This window comes from Myxine glutinosa, chromosome 1 (assembly GCF_964187855.1).
Source record: "Myxine glutinosa chromosome 1, kmMyxGlut1.1, whole genome shotgun sequence".
In the NCBI taxonomy this organism is placed as follows: Eukaryota; Metazoa; Chordata; class Myxini; order Myxiniformes; family Myxinidae; genus Myxine; species Myxine glutinosa.
Window position 1 is genome coordinate 7,350,101 of NC_136261.1, and position 15,691 is coordinate 7,365,791.

General features: G+C 47.1%; 1 protein-coding gene across 5 annotated transcripts in view; it reads right to left on the reverse strand.

Moving 5' to 3' along the window:
• NFYA (nuclear transcription factor Y subunit alpha) overlaps positions 1-15,691 on the reverse strand; it is a 50,716-nt gene that overhangs the window by 11,110 nt on the left and 23,915 nt on the right. For all 5 annotated transcript variants that reach the window (XM_078780415.1, XM_078780283.1, XM_078780325.1 and 2 more), the window contains exons 4-5: positions 7,204-7,317; positions 7,003-7,105 (exon numbers count right to left, since the gene is read on the reverse strand). In XM_078780415.1, coding sequence (XP_078636541.1) covers positions 7,003-7,105; positions 7,204-7,317 — 217 coding nt within the window. The remainder of the gene's footprint in view (positions 1-7,002; positions 7,106-7,203; positions 7,318-15,691) is intronic.

Consider the following 15,691-nt stretch of genomic DNA (forward strand, 5'->3'; position numbering starts at 1 on the left):
TGGACCAAACCATTTCATGTAAATAGAGGGGGGGGGGATATAATTTTAGATATATATATAGTACGGGCATGCCCTAGTATATATAAATATACAGTGAAACCTTGACTTACGAGTGCACCAACTTACGAGTTTTCCGAGATACGAGCCGTCGCTCGGGCGGTTTATTGCTTTGAGATGCGAGCCGAGATCTGAGTTACGAGCTTACGCCACCCGCCACCAGGTGGGTTCCGGTCACGTGGTTATCTTGCCGTGCAAGCATCTCTGCCGTATATCGCTGCTGCTTTGTTTTCGCATTTTGGTTATTTTGGAGCTTACGCCACCCGCCACCAGGTGGGTTCCGGTCACGTGGTTATCTTGCCGTGCAAGCATCTCTGCCGTATATCGCTGCTGCTTTGTTTTCGCATTTTGGTTATTTTGGAGCTTACGCCACCCGCCACCAGGTGGGTTCCGGTCACGTGGTTATCTTGCCGTGCAAGCATCTCTGCCGTATATCGCTGCTGCTTTGTTTTCGCATTTTGGTTATTTTGGAGCTTACGGCACCCGCCACCAGGTGGGTTCCGGTCACGTGGTTATCTTGCCGTGCAAGCATCTCTGCCGTATATCGCTGCTGCTTTGTTTTCGCATTTTGGTTATTTTGGAGCTTACGCCACCCGCCACCAGGTGGGTTCCGGTCACGTGGTTATCTTGCCGTGCAAGCATCTCTGCCGTATATAGCTGCTGCTTTGTTTTCGCATTTTGGTTATTTTGGAGCTTACGCCATCCACCACCAGGTGGGTTCCGGTCACGTGGTTATCTTGCCGTGCAAGCATCTCTGCCGTATATCGCTGCTGCTTTGTTTTCGCATTTTGGTTATTTTGGAAAATTTCTTAGTTTTAACCATGGGTCCTTAGTTTTAACCATGGATTATAACTTTTGCCGAACTGATAGAAGCCGAACGATACATCCCCCAGCAAATCTTCAACTGTGACGAGACAGGGCTCTTCTGGAAAAAGATGCCGAGGAGGACGTATATAACGGCAGAGGAGAAGAGCATGCCAGGCCACAACTTGTTCAGAGTGCCGGCGATAGCTCGCCTTCTCTTTGTGGAAAACACGGTGAGATCCTTAACATCCAACAACTAATGGGACGCAAACGGGGCGCCCAGTTTAGCGGTACACACATTGATGAATCACCCTGCCTGTGATTCACCCATGACGGGTTATAGCTGGGTCGGGATTCAAACCCAGGCTGGACAGTTTAGAGTCAAGTGTGCGTACCTCCAGTCCAGGCCATCCTGCCAACTTGTATGCTGCATACAGGTGAAATATAAAGCGCGAGATATTTTTATATATACTGTATATTTCAAAAAAAATTGGTGTGGTTTTTGGCGGGCTGGAACGGATTAATAGCATTTCAATGCATTTTAATGGGGAAATTTAATTTGAGAAACGAGCAAATTGAGTTACGAGCTCGGTCACAGAACGAATTAAACTCGTAAGTCAAGGTTTCACTGTATATATATATATATATGTTCCTGGTGGGTTAACTCTCCACATCTCCACAATCTCCACATCAACCAACCAATATATATCATATATATATATATGACATCAACCAACATATATATATGTTGTTGGAACACCAGGAACCCTGGTGTTGGGCTAGCGGCTCGGGTGCCGGCTTAGGATCCTCGGATCCTGGGTTCGAATCTCGGTCGATCGCTGAATTAACGCCAGGGGGGTTGACTCAGCCTGTCATCCTTCCGAGGTCGGCTAATTTGAGTACCAGTTCACTGGTAATTCCCTGTTTGTCGTTAAAGGCGGCAAAAATGGTTGGCGTCAGGAAGGGCATCCGGCCATAAAACATTGCTTCAAAAAGCGGACCGAAAAACAACAACAACCACAGTCCCCGAAAAAGGCCAACCCCCGCTTGCGGGGAAAAATGGCCTCTAAAGGTGGTTTTTTAAAATATATATATATTACACACACACACACATACATACACAGGGTCCGGCTGGGAGGTGTGACGACTTTCAGAAAACTCGTACACAGTTATTTTTAGTCGAATTTCAATTTTTATTAAAAAAAAAAAACCAATACAAGCGTCGTTACTGAGGAATGGGCTTATTAACGCACAGGTTGTAAACCTGGTGCGTTATAGCGTTTGCCTGGGAATTTCTGTCTCTCCAAAAGTGAAGCTAGTTTCTGTCGCTCATTTCTGTCGCTCAGATGTGTAAACAGTTTCTGTCGCTCAGATGTGTAAACATGACGTCATCAAATCTATATTTAGGCTAACCATGGGCTACCCCTTTGGCTGGTACGCGGCCGCTCGCTAGTACATAATGTGAATACATTTCGTGAAAAGTACATAATGTGAATACTAGTAGCAATTTTACAAAAACCATGGCATAATTTCAAATCTTGACCCGAGATGATAATTATGCTACATCATTATGCTGCCGGTTCTGCTGCGAACTACTTCACCATGGAAAGTACCATATGAATAATAATTTCCATGTGCCAATCTGGGCGGAATCCAAGTGGATTCACTTGACTTGTTTTAGCTGAGGCTAATGACTGTACCTGAGTTGCTGTGTTGTCATGATTTACACCAATCATAATACAAACAATTACTTTGCACAAATGTATTTGTTGTGTTTGTGATATTACATTTTTATAGGCAATTTAGGTTGAAGATTTAGGTTGAATGTTTTTTTTTCAAGAAAGAACCCCTCAGCACACACATAGGGGAGGGGAAGGTGCAGACTGTAAGTTTGGGACGATTACACCTCACCACCACGTAATTCAAAATACCTCACCAAGTAATTCAAAACACCTCACCACCAAGTAATTCAAAACACCTCACCACCAAGTAATTTAAAACACCTCACAGCCATAAAACACATAATGAAAACGCCTCACCACCACAAAATTAAAAGCACCTCACCACCACGAAATTGAAAACACCTCACAGCCATCAAACACGTAATAAAAACACCACAGCCATAAAACACGGAATAAAAACACCTCACCACCACCAAATTAAAAACACCTCACAGCCATCAAACACGCAATAAAAACACCTCACAGCCATAAAACATGTAATAAAAATACCTCATCACCACGAAATTAAAAACACCTCAGCCATAAAACACGTAATAAAAACACCTTTCCTCAACTCTGTGTTTGCCTCTAAATCTTGTGTCCCAAAACCCATCCCTCTCTGTACCCACCGTACACAGTTGTACCCAGCTGCTCCTGGACTCTGTGTCCTTTCCTCTTGACAAGGTGGAAAAGTTTCTGTCAACCCTCGACTCTGATTCTGCAACTGGACCTGACGGCATCAGCCCACGGGTCCTAAAATCCTGTTCTTCCGCTCTTTCACTCCCTCTCTCTGTTCTCTTCACCCTCTCTTTTGCTCAAGGTCATCTGCCATCTGCTTGGAAATCTGCCAACATCACCGCTTTGCACAAAAAAGGTGCAAAACCAGATCCCAGCAACTACAGACCAATCAGCCTTCTCCCAATTATCAGCAAAGTCATGGAATCCATCATTGCTTCAGATATGAAATCTTTCCTCTTCTCCAATGGCTTGATCTCTGATCATCAATTTGGTTTCAGACCTGGTCACTCTACTCTGGACATGCTGCTTCTGCTTTCTCAACAATGGATGGAGGTCCTCAATGCCAAACAGGTAATTAGAGCTGTCTCCCTTGACATATCACGTGCCTTCGATACGGTCTGGCACCCCGCTCTGCTCACCAAACTCTCCTCTTTTGGTATCCCTGGAAATCTCCACGCATGGCTGGCGTACTTCCTCTCTAGTCATAGTCAACGTGTGGCCCTGAATGGGTTTCTCTCATCTCCTCTGCCTGTTCAGGCTGGAGTTCCCCAAGGCAGTGTTCTGGGCCCCGTGCTTTTTCTGGTCTTCATCAATGATCTCTCTGACTCTCTTGAAAATCCTCTCTATCTCTTTCCTGATGACTCTACTCTCTGTCGCTCCATTCTTCATCCCTCAGATCAGCAGTCTGCAGCCTCCTCACTCTCTGCAGACCTGGACAAAATCACAGACTGGGAAAACAAGTGGAACATGTCTTTCAATCCTGACAAATCTCACATCTGCCATGATCTTTCCTGGGAAAACCACATTTCAAATCTGGCCTCCAAAGCCAGTTGCCGACTGGGCATCCTCCATCGTGTGAAGTCCTTCCTTGGCACACCTGAGCCACTCACCACATACAAGGCTTTCATCCGCAGCTCAATGGAATACTGCTCTCCCCTCCAGGCTGGTGCTCCTGCCTCACACCTAGCTCGTCTTCCCGCTGTTGAAACCAAAGCATTCAGAATCATTGGAATCTCCCGCGATGAAGCTAACTCCAAGGGCCTCTCACTCACTCACTGCAGGCAGGTTGGTGGTCTTTCCGTCTTCTACCGACTCCTCTCTGGCCTTGCCCCCCCCAGCTCTCTCTGGGCTCGGTCCCGCAAATATTCCTACAGGTCGCACAAGATCTGCCTGCAACCCTCTTATGGTTAAACTGCCAAAATCAAGACTCTCTGCTCACCTTCACTCCTTCATTCCTCTTTTCTCCCGCCTCTGGAACAAACTCCCTCAATCTCTTCAATCCCACTCCACCCTCCAGGTCTTTAAAACAGCTGTTCACCACCATCTCTTATCTTCCCCCATCCAAAACCTTGATCTTTTCTACCCCTGCTAATTTCACCCCAATTCTACTTTTTTGAAATACCAACTTCTGTGCTGGAAGTCCTTGGTGTCCTTGGTGTCCTTCTGTTTTATACATCTATCTATAATTCCAGTAATCTCTGTCTGTCTGTACGTTTGTCTGTGACCGCTGTTTCTCGACAACCACGGGTCCGATATACTTTTAACTTGCCAGGTATATTGCTGGGGACCCGAGGATGTGCCTTTTCAAGGTTTCATATTAATCGGACAATTACTTACCGAGCTATGTCCAAAAAACGATTCAACCAATCAGAGAGCAGCGAACGATCGCGTGTGCCGAACGTGGCGGGCACACTCTGCCTCGGATGGCACATTTGAGAGCGTATTCATTTATTTCACGTTGGAAAACTATGTTGGCGTTAAACTATGTTTTACAACTAATAAAAACGAATTTGCGATTCATTCGCTTTCCTGCGCGTTTGTGCACGCGATGGCGATTTCTTTACCAAACTCCGGAAGCCGTTCGCTTTGGACCAAACCATTGCATGTAAATAGAGGGGGGGGATTGTCACCACTCGCAAGCCGTTCGCTTTGGACCAAACCATTTCATGTAAATAGAGGGGGGGGATATAATTTTAGATATAGATATAGTACGGGCATGCCCTAGTATATATAGTTGCGGTTTTATACATATATATAGTATATATATATAGTTGCAGTTTTGGAATAAAGGATAATCCCCCCTCATAGGTAGATGCACCACAACATGAAGCCTCGCGATAGTTCAGTTATTTCCTAGTGAATGTAAGCGTAGTCCTGTCCTGTGTTAGTTTTGCGTTGAGCAGGCCCGTGAGTAGGGCGGTCTTTTGGCGCTAGCATGCCACGTGGCAGGCCTGAACAAGTCCAGCGAGGTCGAAGGAAGGAGCTGCAGGAGGAGTGGCCGGTAAGCAACGAGCCGCCAATCAGGGCTCGAGGGGAGTGGCTAACCAGGATGATGAGAGATGGGGTTTGGAACATTTGAGTATGGCCGGGGCGGAGCCATAAAACCCTGCTCCGAGCCCCTCACCTCAGTTGGAGTTGAAAGTTCAGATGAGATGAGTTCAAGAGAGTTGTGCGTCAGTTCAGTTGAGTCGGAGTTCCCTGTGAGAGTGAGGAGTCGAGTTGAGCTTGAGAACGCACGAGAACGCACGAGAACGCGCCGCAGAACGAGTGCATTGAATTGCCGGTGATCGAGATTGTACACGAACTTTCCCCGTGCACCGTGCCCTGCGCTGTATTAATCGCACTCGAAAGGACGACCCGTGCCGGGCCACAGACGCGCGATCTCCTCCTGCCTGGCTTCTCCTGCATACGTGCCGTGACCGCCAGAGAGCCACGCCGGGCGAGCTGCCCCGGAGCGACCGACGGCCGCGTTTGGCGCGCGAACTTCTTCTCTTCTTCTCCCCGTGTGCGTCAGTGGGCCCTGTGTCTGGGAATAAGTTACATTGGTTAAGCTTCTGCTCTGTGTCCCCTTTCCTTCTGCGAATCATTGTACATAAATAATAAATCGTGTTATTCCTCTGATTTGACCGTTCCCGTCCCTTTCATTAATTGGCCTCGCATGGTACGACTAGAACCGCTCGAATCGGTTTCCATAAAAACGGTATGAGTCACGTGATACGCATACCGCTCGGCGTACTCGATTAAGCGTGGCTTGTGCAAGGTTCGGCCCCGCTTTCGTGGCAGCGTGGGTTAAAGGTACGTGCGACGATGACCCGATACCCTTTTTCACGTTTGCTCCGGAAGTGGCGATTCGGCCTCGTGGACACGAAGACCCAGGGGGAAAAAAGGGGTTTAATCCCCCCTTTGTAACGGGAACGGGCTTCGGGAGATCCGCAACAATATATATATATATATATATATATATTATATATTATATATATATTTACTGCAAACACAAATGACAATCTCACCTCCAGCGTTATAGTTGTGAAAACAACCGGAATGGTCAAGCAATCAAACCAAATTCAGATGCATGTAGTAAAAGTTTTGGACGGCATAAATTCACCTTTCCTGAATGGCGTATTCTATAAGGGTTGGCGGCAGGAAGGGCATCCAGCCGTAAAACATTGCTTCAAAAAGGGGACCGAAAAACAACAACAACAACCACGGTCCCCGAAAAAGGCCAACCCCCGCTTTGCGGGGAAAAATGGCCTCTAAAGGTGGTTTTAAAAGTTTTGGACGGCATAAATTCACCTTTCCTGAATGGCGTATTCTATAACGCGATTGCAGTACTCATATGGCCGAGATTGCATGTCAATTTGCCTGCAAGTGCAGAATTGGCTCACATTCCATATCTACCTACCTTGAGGTATTACAGAGCCATCGGCAGTGACTGGCTGGTAAACGATGGTCTGCCCCTCAGCATTCTGCGTCACCTGACCCTGTACAGCTACAGTCGTCTGGCCCTGCCAGACACACGGATATGTTTCCCCAAGTGAGCAACCTATGGACAGAACAGGCACTTACAACTCCTCCCTTCCCAAATTGCTACCTTCCCACAAACCTGTGATTGTGTTGCGTTAGTAGTCTGGCTCTGCTGAACAATGATTGGCTGAGATTGGCTCTGCACCGTCTGTCCTGGTTGCAGCTGCAGCTGACCCGGCTGCATCAGCTGGATCTAGGCGGGAGGACAAATGGAAGAGATATCCAATCGGGCATTACACCATGGACTGCCGATGGACATGGATTACAGAAAGGGATATAAATCTTTCCAAATAAATAACCCTAAAAAGGCGGTGTGCAAACCAGTATTTTACGCTTCAGCTTTGGACACGTGTTTCTGCCTTTGTGGCATCATTAACAAGAAAAAGAAGAAGCTTAACATAGTTCACCAGCATTGGTTGGCTGAGTGACCAACACTGCTGATAGAAGTGTTGCAGCTAATACACTGCCGGTTTGCAGGGAGTAGTTGTGTCCTTTGCAGACCACAACTAAAAACAAGAACGAGCTATTTCAACGTTGTAATACATATTGTTATGGTTCTGTGAACCGATCCAGAAGGTAATTGCAACCAACATACATGTGGCTTGCGGACTTATCTCCTGTCATAGTCAGCGTGTGGCTCTAAATGGCTTCTTTTTTTTTTTTTTTGCATACAACATCGAGACTCGTGAAAGAGCGAACATTAATCACAAAAAAACAAACGGACACATAAAACATATAATAAAGGGAGCGGAAGACAAGATAGGGAGAGAGGGGGAAGCACACAAGTACAACATTTCAGAGCAGGGAGATCTGTGGGAGGGAGAGGGCTTGGGGGGGACGAGGCAGGAGACGAGGCGTGGGAAGGGGGGTGGGTGGGGTGGGAGAGGTATAAAACACATGGACACTGATAGGACTTCCAGGAAAGAAGTAGGTATTTCAAAAAAGTGGATCTGGGGTGAATTAACGGGGGGAGAAAAGATCAAGGTTTTGGATGGGGGAAGATATGAATGGTGGTGAACAGCTGTTTTAAAGACCTGGATGGAGGAGTGGGATTGAAGAGACTGAGGGAGTTTGTTCCAGAGGCAGGAGAAAAGAGGAATGAAAGAGTGAAGGTGAGCAGGGAGTCTTGATTTTGGCATTTTCACCAGAAGAGGGTTGCTGGCAGATCTTGTGCGACCTCGAGGAATATTTGGGGGACAGAGCATGGGGAGCTAGGCCAGAGGAGAGTCGGTAGAAGACACAAAGGCCACCAACCTGCCTGCGGTGAGCGAGTGAAAGGCTCTGGGAGTTGGCTTCATCATGGGAGATTCCAATGATTCTGAAAGCTTTGGTTTCAACAGTGTGAAGCCTAGCTTGGTGGAAGGCAGGACCACCAGCCCAGAGGGGAGAACAGTATTCCAATGAGCTGTGGATGAAAGCCTTGTATGTGGTGAGGAGCTCGTGTGCCAAGGAAGGACTTCGCACGATGGAGGATGCCCAGTCGGCGACTGGCTTTGGAGGCCAGCTTGGAAATGTGGTTTTCCAGGAAAGATCAGAGCAGATAGTGAGACCCAGAAGCATGAGTGACAGAACTTCTTGGAAAGGATTGTTGAGAAAGTAAATTAAAAAAGAAAAGACAATTGTTCTACTCATCACAACTCTCTCTTCCTCATATGTGGTGATTTCAACTGTCATCATGCCAGCTGGCTGGGTGTGGGTACCTCTCACACCAGCCATGGCACCTCAGCAAAGGACTTCTGCGACCAACTGGGACTGACACAACCTGTCAATTTCCCAACCCGGATCTCAATTAACAGAGCATCTTCTCTTCGAGACTTGCTCATGACAAACTTCCCTACAAATGTCTGCTGCTCTATTTCTGCTCCAATCGGTTCATCTGACCATATTCTTGTTGAAGTGCACATCTCACTGGCCATTCTCAGAAGCCTCCTCAGCATCGACGAGTCTGGCATTTCACTCAGACCGACTGGCATGGTCTTCAAGCAGCCATCAATCATCTGGACTCGTCTCCCATCTCTACTGCCTCTGACATCAACTCATCCTGGGAATTCTTCCAAAGTAAATTGCTCTCTCTCATGTACAGATTTATCCCATCTCGTCTTCAGTTGTCACACCCTTCCTCCTGTCCATGATACACGGAATCTTGTGGTGATGCAGTTGCCCTGAAACAACTCGCCTTCGCTTCCTGGAAGGCAAATCCAACGGAAGGCAATCTCATTTCCTTTTACAAAGCCCGAAACAAGTGTGTGTCCACCCTCAGGAGAGCCAGGAAGCAATACGTCTCCGTTCACAAGACCGAACTCTCTTATCTGTCTCCCTCTTCCAAATCCTGGTGGCGTCTGGTCAAATCTGTTTCTGGTGTTTGTTCCCCCTCCATCCCCTCCCTTACCTCAAACGGCTACACAGCTGACTCCGCACGTGAAAAAGCTGAATGCCTCAACTCTGTGTTTGCCTCTAAATCTTGTGTCCCAAACCCATCCCTCTCTGTACCCACCGTACCCAGTCGTACCCAGGTGTTCCTGGACTCCGTGTGCTTTCCTCCTGACAAGGTGGAAAAGTTTCTGTCAACCCTCGACTCTGATTCTGCAACTGGACCTGACGGCATCAGCCCACGGGTCCTAAAATCCTGTTCTTCCGCTCTTTCACTCCCTCTCTCTGTTCTCTTCACCCTCTCTTTTGCTCAAGGTCAACTGCCATCTGCTGGGAAATCAGCCAACATCACCACTTTGCACAAAAAAGGAGCACAAACAGATCCTAGCAACTACAGACCAATCAGCCTTCTCCCAATTATCAGCAAAGTCATGGAATCCATCATTGCTTCGGATATGAAATCTTTCCTCTTCTCCAATGGCTTGATCTCTGATCATCAATTTGGTTTCAGACCAGGTCACTCTACTCTGGACATGCTGCTTCTGCTGTCTCAACAATGGATGGAGGTCCTCAATGCCAAACAGGAAATTAGAGCTGTGTCCCTCGACATATCACGTGCCTTCGATACGGTCTGGCACCCCGCTCTGCTCACCAAACTCTCCTCCTTTGGTATCCATGGAAATCTCCACGCATGGCTGGCGGACTTCCTCTCTAGTCGTAGTCAACGTGTGGCCCTGAATGGGTTTCTCTCATCTCCTCTTCCTGTTCAGGCTGGAGTTCCCCAAGGCAGTGTTCTGGGCCCTGTGCTTTTTCTGGTCTTCATCAATAATCTCTCTGACTCTCTTGAAAATCCTCTCTATCTCTTTGCTGATGACTCCACTCTCTGCCACTCCATTCCTCATCCCTCAGATCGGCAGTCTGCAGCCTCCTCACTCTCTGCAGACCTGGACAAAATCACAGACTGGGCAAACAAGTGGAACATGTCTTTCAATCCTGACAAATCTCACATTCTTACGATGTCTCTCCGAAAAGACCGACTGGACAACGCTCCGATCTACTTTCTGAATAATCCTCTCCAAGAAGTTCTGTCACTCAAGCTTTTGGGTCTCACTATCTGCCATGATCTTTCCTGGGAAAACCACATTTCCAAGCTGGCCTCCAAAGCCAATCGCCGACTGGGCATCCTCCGTCGTGCGAAGTCCTTCCTTGGCACACCGGAGCTCCTCACCACATACAAGGCTTTCATCCGCAGCTCAATGGAGTACTGCTCTCCCCTCTGGGCTGGTGCTCCTGCCTCACACCTAGCTCGTCTTCACGCTGTTGAAACCAAAGCGTTCAGAATCGTTGGAATCTCCCGCGATGACGCTATCTCCGAGGGCCTTTCACTTACTCACTGCAGGCAGGTTGGTGGTCTTTCCGTCTTCTACCGACTCCTCTCCGGCCTTGCTCCCCCAGCTCTCTCTGGGCTCTGCCCCTCAAATATTCCTACAGGTCGCACAAGATCTGCCTGCAACCCTCTTATGGTTAAACTGCCAAATTCAAGACTCTCTGCTCACCTTCACTCCTTCATTCCCCTTTTCTCCCGCCTCTGGAACAAACTCCCTCACTCTCTTCAATCCCACTCCTCCCTCCAGGTCTTTAAAAAGGCTGTTCACCACCATCTCTTATCTTCCCCAATCCAAATCCTTGATCTTTTCTACCCCTGCTAATTTCACCCCAAATCCACTTTTTTGAGGTGACTTTTGACTTCTTTCCTGGAAGTCCTTGGTGTCCTTGCGTTTTATACCTATCCTGCCTCCCCCCAGGCCCTCTCCCTCCCACACATCTCCCGATGTCCCTGCTCTCAAATGTTGTGTTTGTGTGCTTCCTCCCCTTCTCTCCCCATCTTGTCGACCGCTCCCCCTTTTATATACTTTGTTTGCTTGTTTGTTCGATTTGTTTGTTTGATAAATGTTCGCTCTTTCACGAGCCTCGACTGTATACAAAAATAAAAAATAAAAAAAATGTAAAGTTTTGACTTTTTCAACATATTTCAACATACAGTTATTTGATCTTCATTTCAACAATATTGATAGATAAAGGTGATATAATATAAACAAATATCATGAAACATTTACATTTTGTAGCCCAATGTATAATTTAAATGAACATAAATGCAAATTTTGCATGTGGAAAAAGCAAGTACACCCCTATATTTATCACTCCTTCAAATACCTAAAATTAGAATCAGGTGCACCAGCTCAGGTGCAAATTATTAGAACATCGTTAGTGAGGATCTTGGAGGAACCTGCCTTATTTAAACCTCAGACATTGTTTGGTTTGCTCTTTGTTGTTGAAGTGTGCGGTGTCACCATGCCGAGATCAAAAGAGCTATCTGAGGCTTTCAGAAAGAAGGTTATAGATGCCGACGAGACTGGGAAGGGATTTAAAAAGATCTCCAAACAATTTGAAATCAATCATTCGACTGTCCGGAAGATCAGCTACAAGTGGAGAAGATTCCAAACAACTGCCAACTTGTTCAGGCCAGGTCGCTCCAGCAGGTTCAGCCCGAGAGCAGACCGCAAGATTCTGAAAGGAGTCTCTAGGAACCCCAGAATGTCATCACGGGACCAACAGGTAGGCTCTTGCCACTGTTGATGTCAAAGTGCACAGAGTCTACCATTAGAAAGAGGCTGCACAAATTTGATCAACACGGGAGGTGTGCCAGGAGGAAACCTTTGCTGTCCAGAAAGAACATCAGGGCAAGACTAAAGTTTGCCAATGAACACCTCGGCAAAGACCAGCACTTCTGGAACAATGTGCTCTGGATAGATGAGTCAAAGGTAGAGCTATTTGGCCACAGTACCAGCAGACATGTTTGGCGAAAACGAAAGACAGCATTTGACCACAATAACCTGATACCAACTGTAAAGCATGGTGGTGGAAATATTATGGTTTGGGGCAGCTTTGCTGCATCAGGGCCTGGGCAGCTCACCATCATAGAATCCACTATGAATTCTTCATTGTACCAGAGGGTGCTTGAGGATAATGTGAGGCCATCTGTCGGAAAGTGGAAGCTCAACTGAAGGTGGACCTTGCAACATGACAATGACCCTAAACATACCAGTAAATCCACCAAGGAATCGCTGAAAAGAAAGAAATGGAGGGTTCTGGAATGGCCAAGTCAAAGCCCGGATCTAAATCCCATCGAGATGTTGTGGGGGGGATTTGAAACGAGCTGTGCATGCAAGAAACCCCTCAAACATCGCACAGCTGAAAGAATTCTGCATGGAGGAGTGGGCAAAAATTTCTCCCAGTCGATGTCGGAGACTGGTATGCAGTTATAAGAAACGCCTACTTGAGGTTGTTTCTGCCAAAGGGGGCAATACCACCTATTAGAGCCAAGGGTGTACTTACTTTTTCCACATGCGAAATTTATGTTTATTTAAATTATACAATGGACTACAAAATGTAAATGTTTCATGATATTTGTTATATTATATCACCTTTATCTATCAATGTTGTTGAAATGAAGATCAAATAGCTGCATGTTGAAATATGTTGAAAAAGTCAAAACTTTACATGGGGTGTACTTACTTTTTCACGTGACTGTATATATATATATATATATATATATATATATATATAATATTGCTCCCTGACATTCAACACATTGCCACCACCAGTACTTCCAGGGTCATGAATATTAATGAGCAGTTTTGTGCATATTGTTATGGATCTGGGACGATGGCGCTCCCCTTGCTAAGGGGGGTTAACCCCTTGTCCGTTATACTGGCCGTCGCCGATCCTGGGGCTCTGTGACGTCACTGGTGGTCAGCCACGATCAGGGTAATCGGGCCAGAGACCCCCAAAAAAGACCCCCCGAATACCTGCTTACCGTGACCTCCCAACCAGTGAGGAGACAGCCCCGCCCGGGTCGCGACGGTAATGGACACGCCGAGCGAAGCGAGTCATGACCCAGGCCGTTAACAATGACTAACCCGATTATAGCGGTTTTAATCGTGCCACGCAGACCAATGGAAAGAAAAGACTAAAGCAACTGGATGAAGACGAAACCAAAGCTTGGAGAAGGAACACACATTTATTATAACAAACACCAGAGGAAAAGAAAGATCAAAGCTGTACAAAGATAGATGGATGTAAAAAGACACAGGGCAGCCTTATCTATACAGTCTTACTTATACCCAGGACAGAACAAACAAAGACAGATTCACACGGGGATGATGACAGGAATGGCAGGAGAAGGTCCGTTCAGCTGGCAAAAGCGGCCGGTTCGGCTCGTTCAGCCGTCGAGGTGCCGCACCGACCTCGCGCCGTTGGTTTTGGAGCGAACCCGACAACCGCTGGAACCAACGTGGTTGCGTCGACGCCACGACTCTCCCTCTCTGGGTATAATACTGGGGTTTCCCCTCGCAGGTAAGGCACGATCTCTTTTTGCTGCGCACTTGTCGCCTCTGCTGGTCTCAAACCTTCTCTCTCTTGCGCGATCCTCAAACGCATATATTAAGCGGGGTCGTGACACGCCCTCGGCCGTTTGGGTCCCGCCCCCGTGCTCTATTGGTAGCCTTATTAGGCAATGGAGCTGAACAGCTACGCCCTCGTGGCGAGCCACGGTCACGCCTCTTCTCGGCGACCCCGCCCTTCTTGTTCAAACAGAGCACGGAGCACATGTTCAAAAATGGCGGTGAACGCCGCTTTCAAACCCAGGCCAGTTGAGAGGGCGCGCACCCCACGCTTGTCGAGCTGCTTTGCAGAGAGAGAGAGTTTGCTGGGGTATGGAATCATTGAAGGGGGAGCTATCCTTATTTGTTAATGCAACGTGGTGTCAATCTAGTGGATACAGAGCCTTAATTAAACATAGAATAGGAAATAATTAGCAAGATGATTCTAAGATTGGCTGCGTGTTGCGATGGCCTAGGGTGCGATATTTAATAATTAATAAAAGGGGATTATATTACAAAGGGGGATATTTACAAGTGAAGGGGGGGTTCCCAAATCTGTAACAATATTATTTGAACTACTTTGTGGGATGACCTTTCAGATAAAATCAGGAATGTAAATAGTTTTTTCAACGTGGTTGTTACCATATAGAGATACAGTATTTCAAACCAGCTTCAGAATCATTATCCACATCATAGTGGGGGGGCCTATGTACTCAATTTCAAGTTCGTGTGCAGTTCATGTTAATTTTGGGCAACCACTATAAATGTATTCTACTGGGTCCTACTAATCGGAAAAATGATGTCGCCATTTTTTTCTGTGGACCTTTAGTGACCTTGACTCAAAGTCAAAGTTCAAACGTCATTACAGTGACCATACTTCATTCAAAGTACAGTAATACCCCGGCCTACGTCATTAATTGGTTCCATAAGCCGTGACGTAACTCGGTTTTTGACGTAAACCGGGCGTAATGTCTTAAAAATGCCTTAAATGAAGACAAACACCGTAATTCGTAAAACGAGAGTAAATAACTGGAGGAGGCTGCGGCTTCACCCTGAATCTTTGCCGCTCCCCGTCGGGAGTCCCTCCGTTGTTTTCTATCGGTCGGGTCTTCTCCTCGAACGGGGTGACCGGCACGGAGCTCAGGTGTGCCAAGGAAGGACTTCGCACGACGGAGAATGCCCAGTCGGCGACTGGTTTTGGAGGCCAGCTTGGAAATGTGATTTTCCCAAGAAAGATCATGCAGATAGTGAGACCCAAAAGCTTGAGTGACAGAACTTCTTGGAGAGGATTGTTGAGAAAGTAGATGGAAGGGTTTTCCAGTCGGTCTTTTTGGAGAAACATAGTAAGAGTGTGAGAATTGTCAGGATTGAAAGACATGTTCCACTTGTTTGCCCAGTCTGTGATTTTGTCAAGGTCTGCAGAGAGTGAGGAGGCTGCAGACTGCCGATCTGAGGGATGAGGAATGGAGCGGCAGAGAGTGGAGTCATCAACAAAGAGATAGAGGGGATTTTCCAGAGAGTCGGAGAGATCATTGATGAAGACCAGAAAAAGCACAGGGCCCAGAACACTACCTTGGGGAACTCCAGCTAGAACAGGAAGGGGCGATGAGAGAAATCCATTCAGGGCCACACGTTGACTAGGACCAGAGAGGAAGTCGGCAAGCCAAGCGTGGAGATTTCCTGGATACCATAGGAGGAGAGTTTGGTGAGCAGAGCTGGGTGCCAGACCGTATCGAAGGCACGTGATATGTCAAG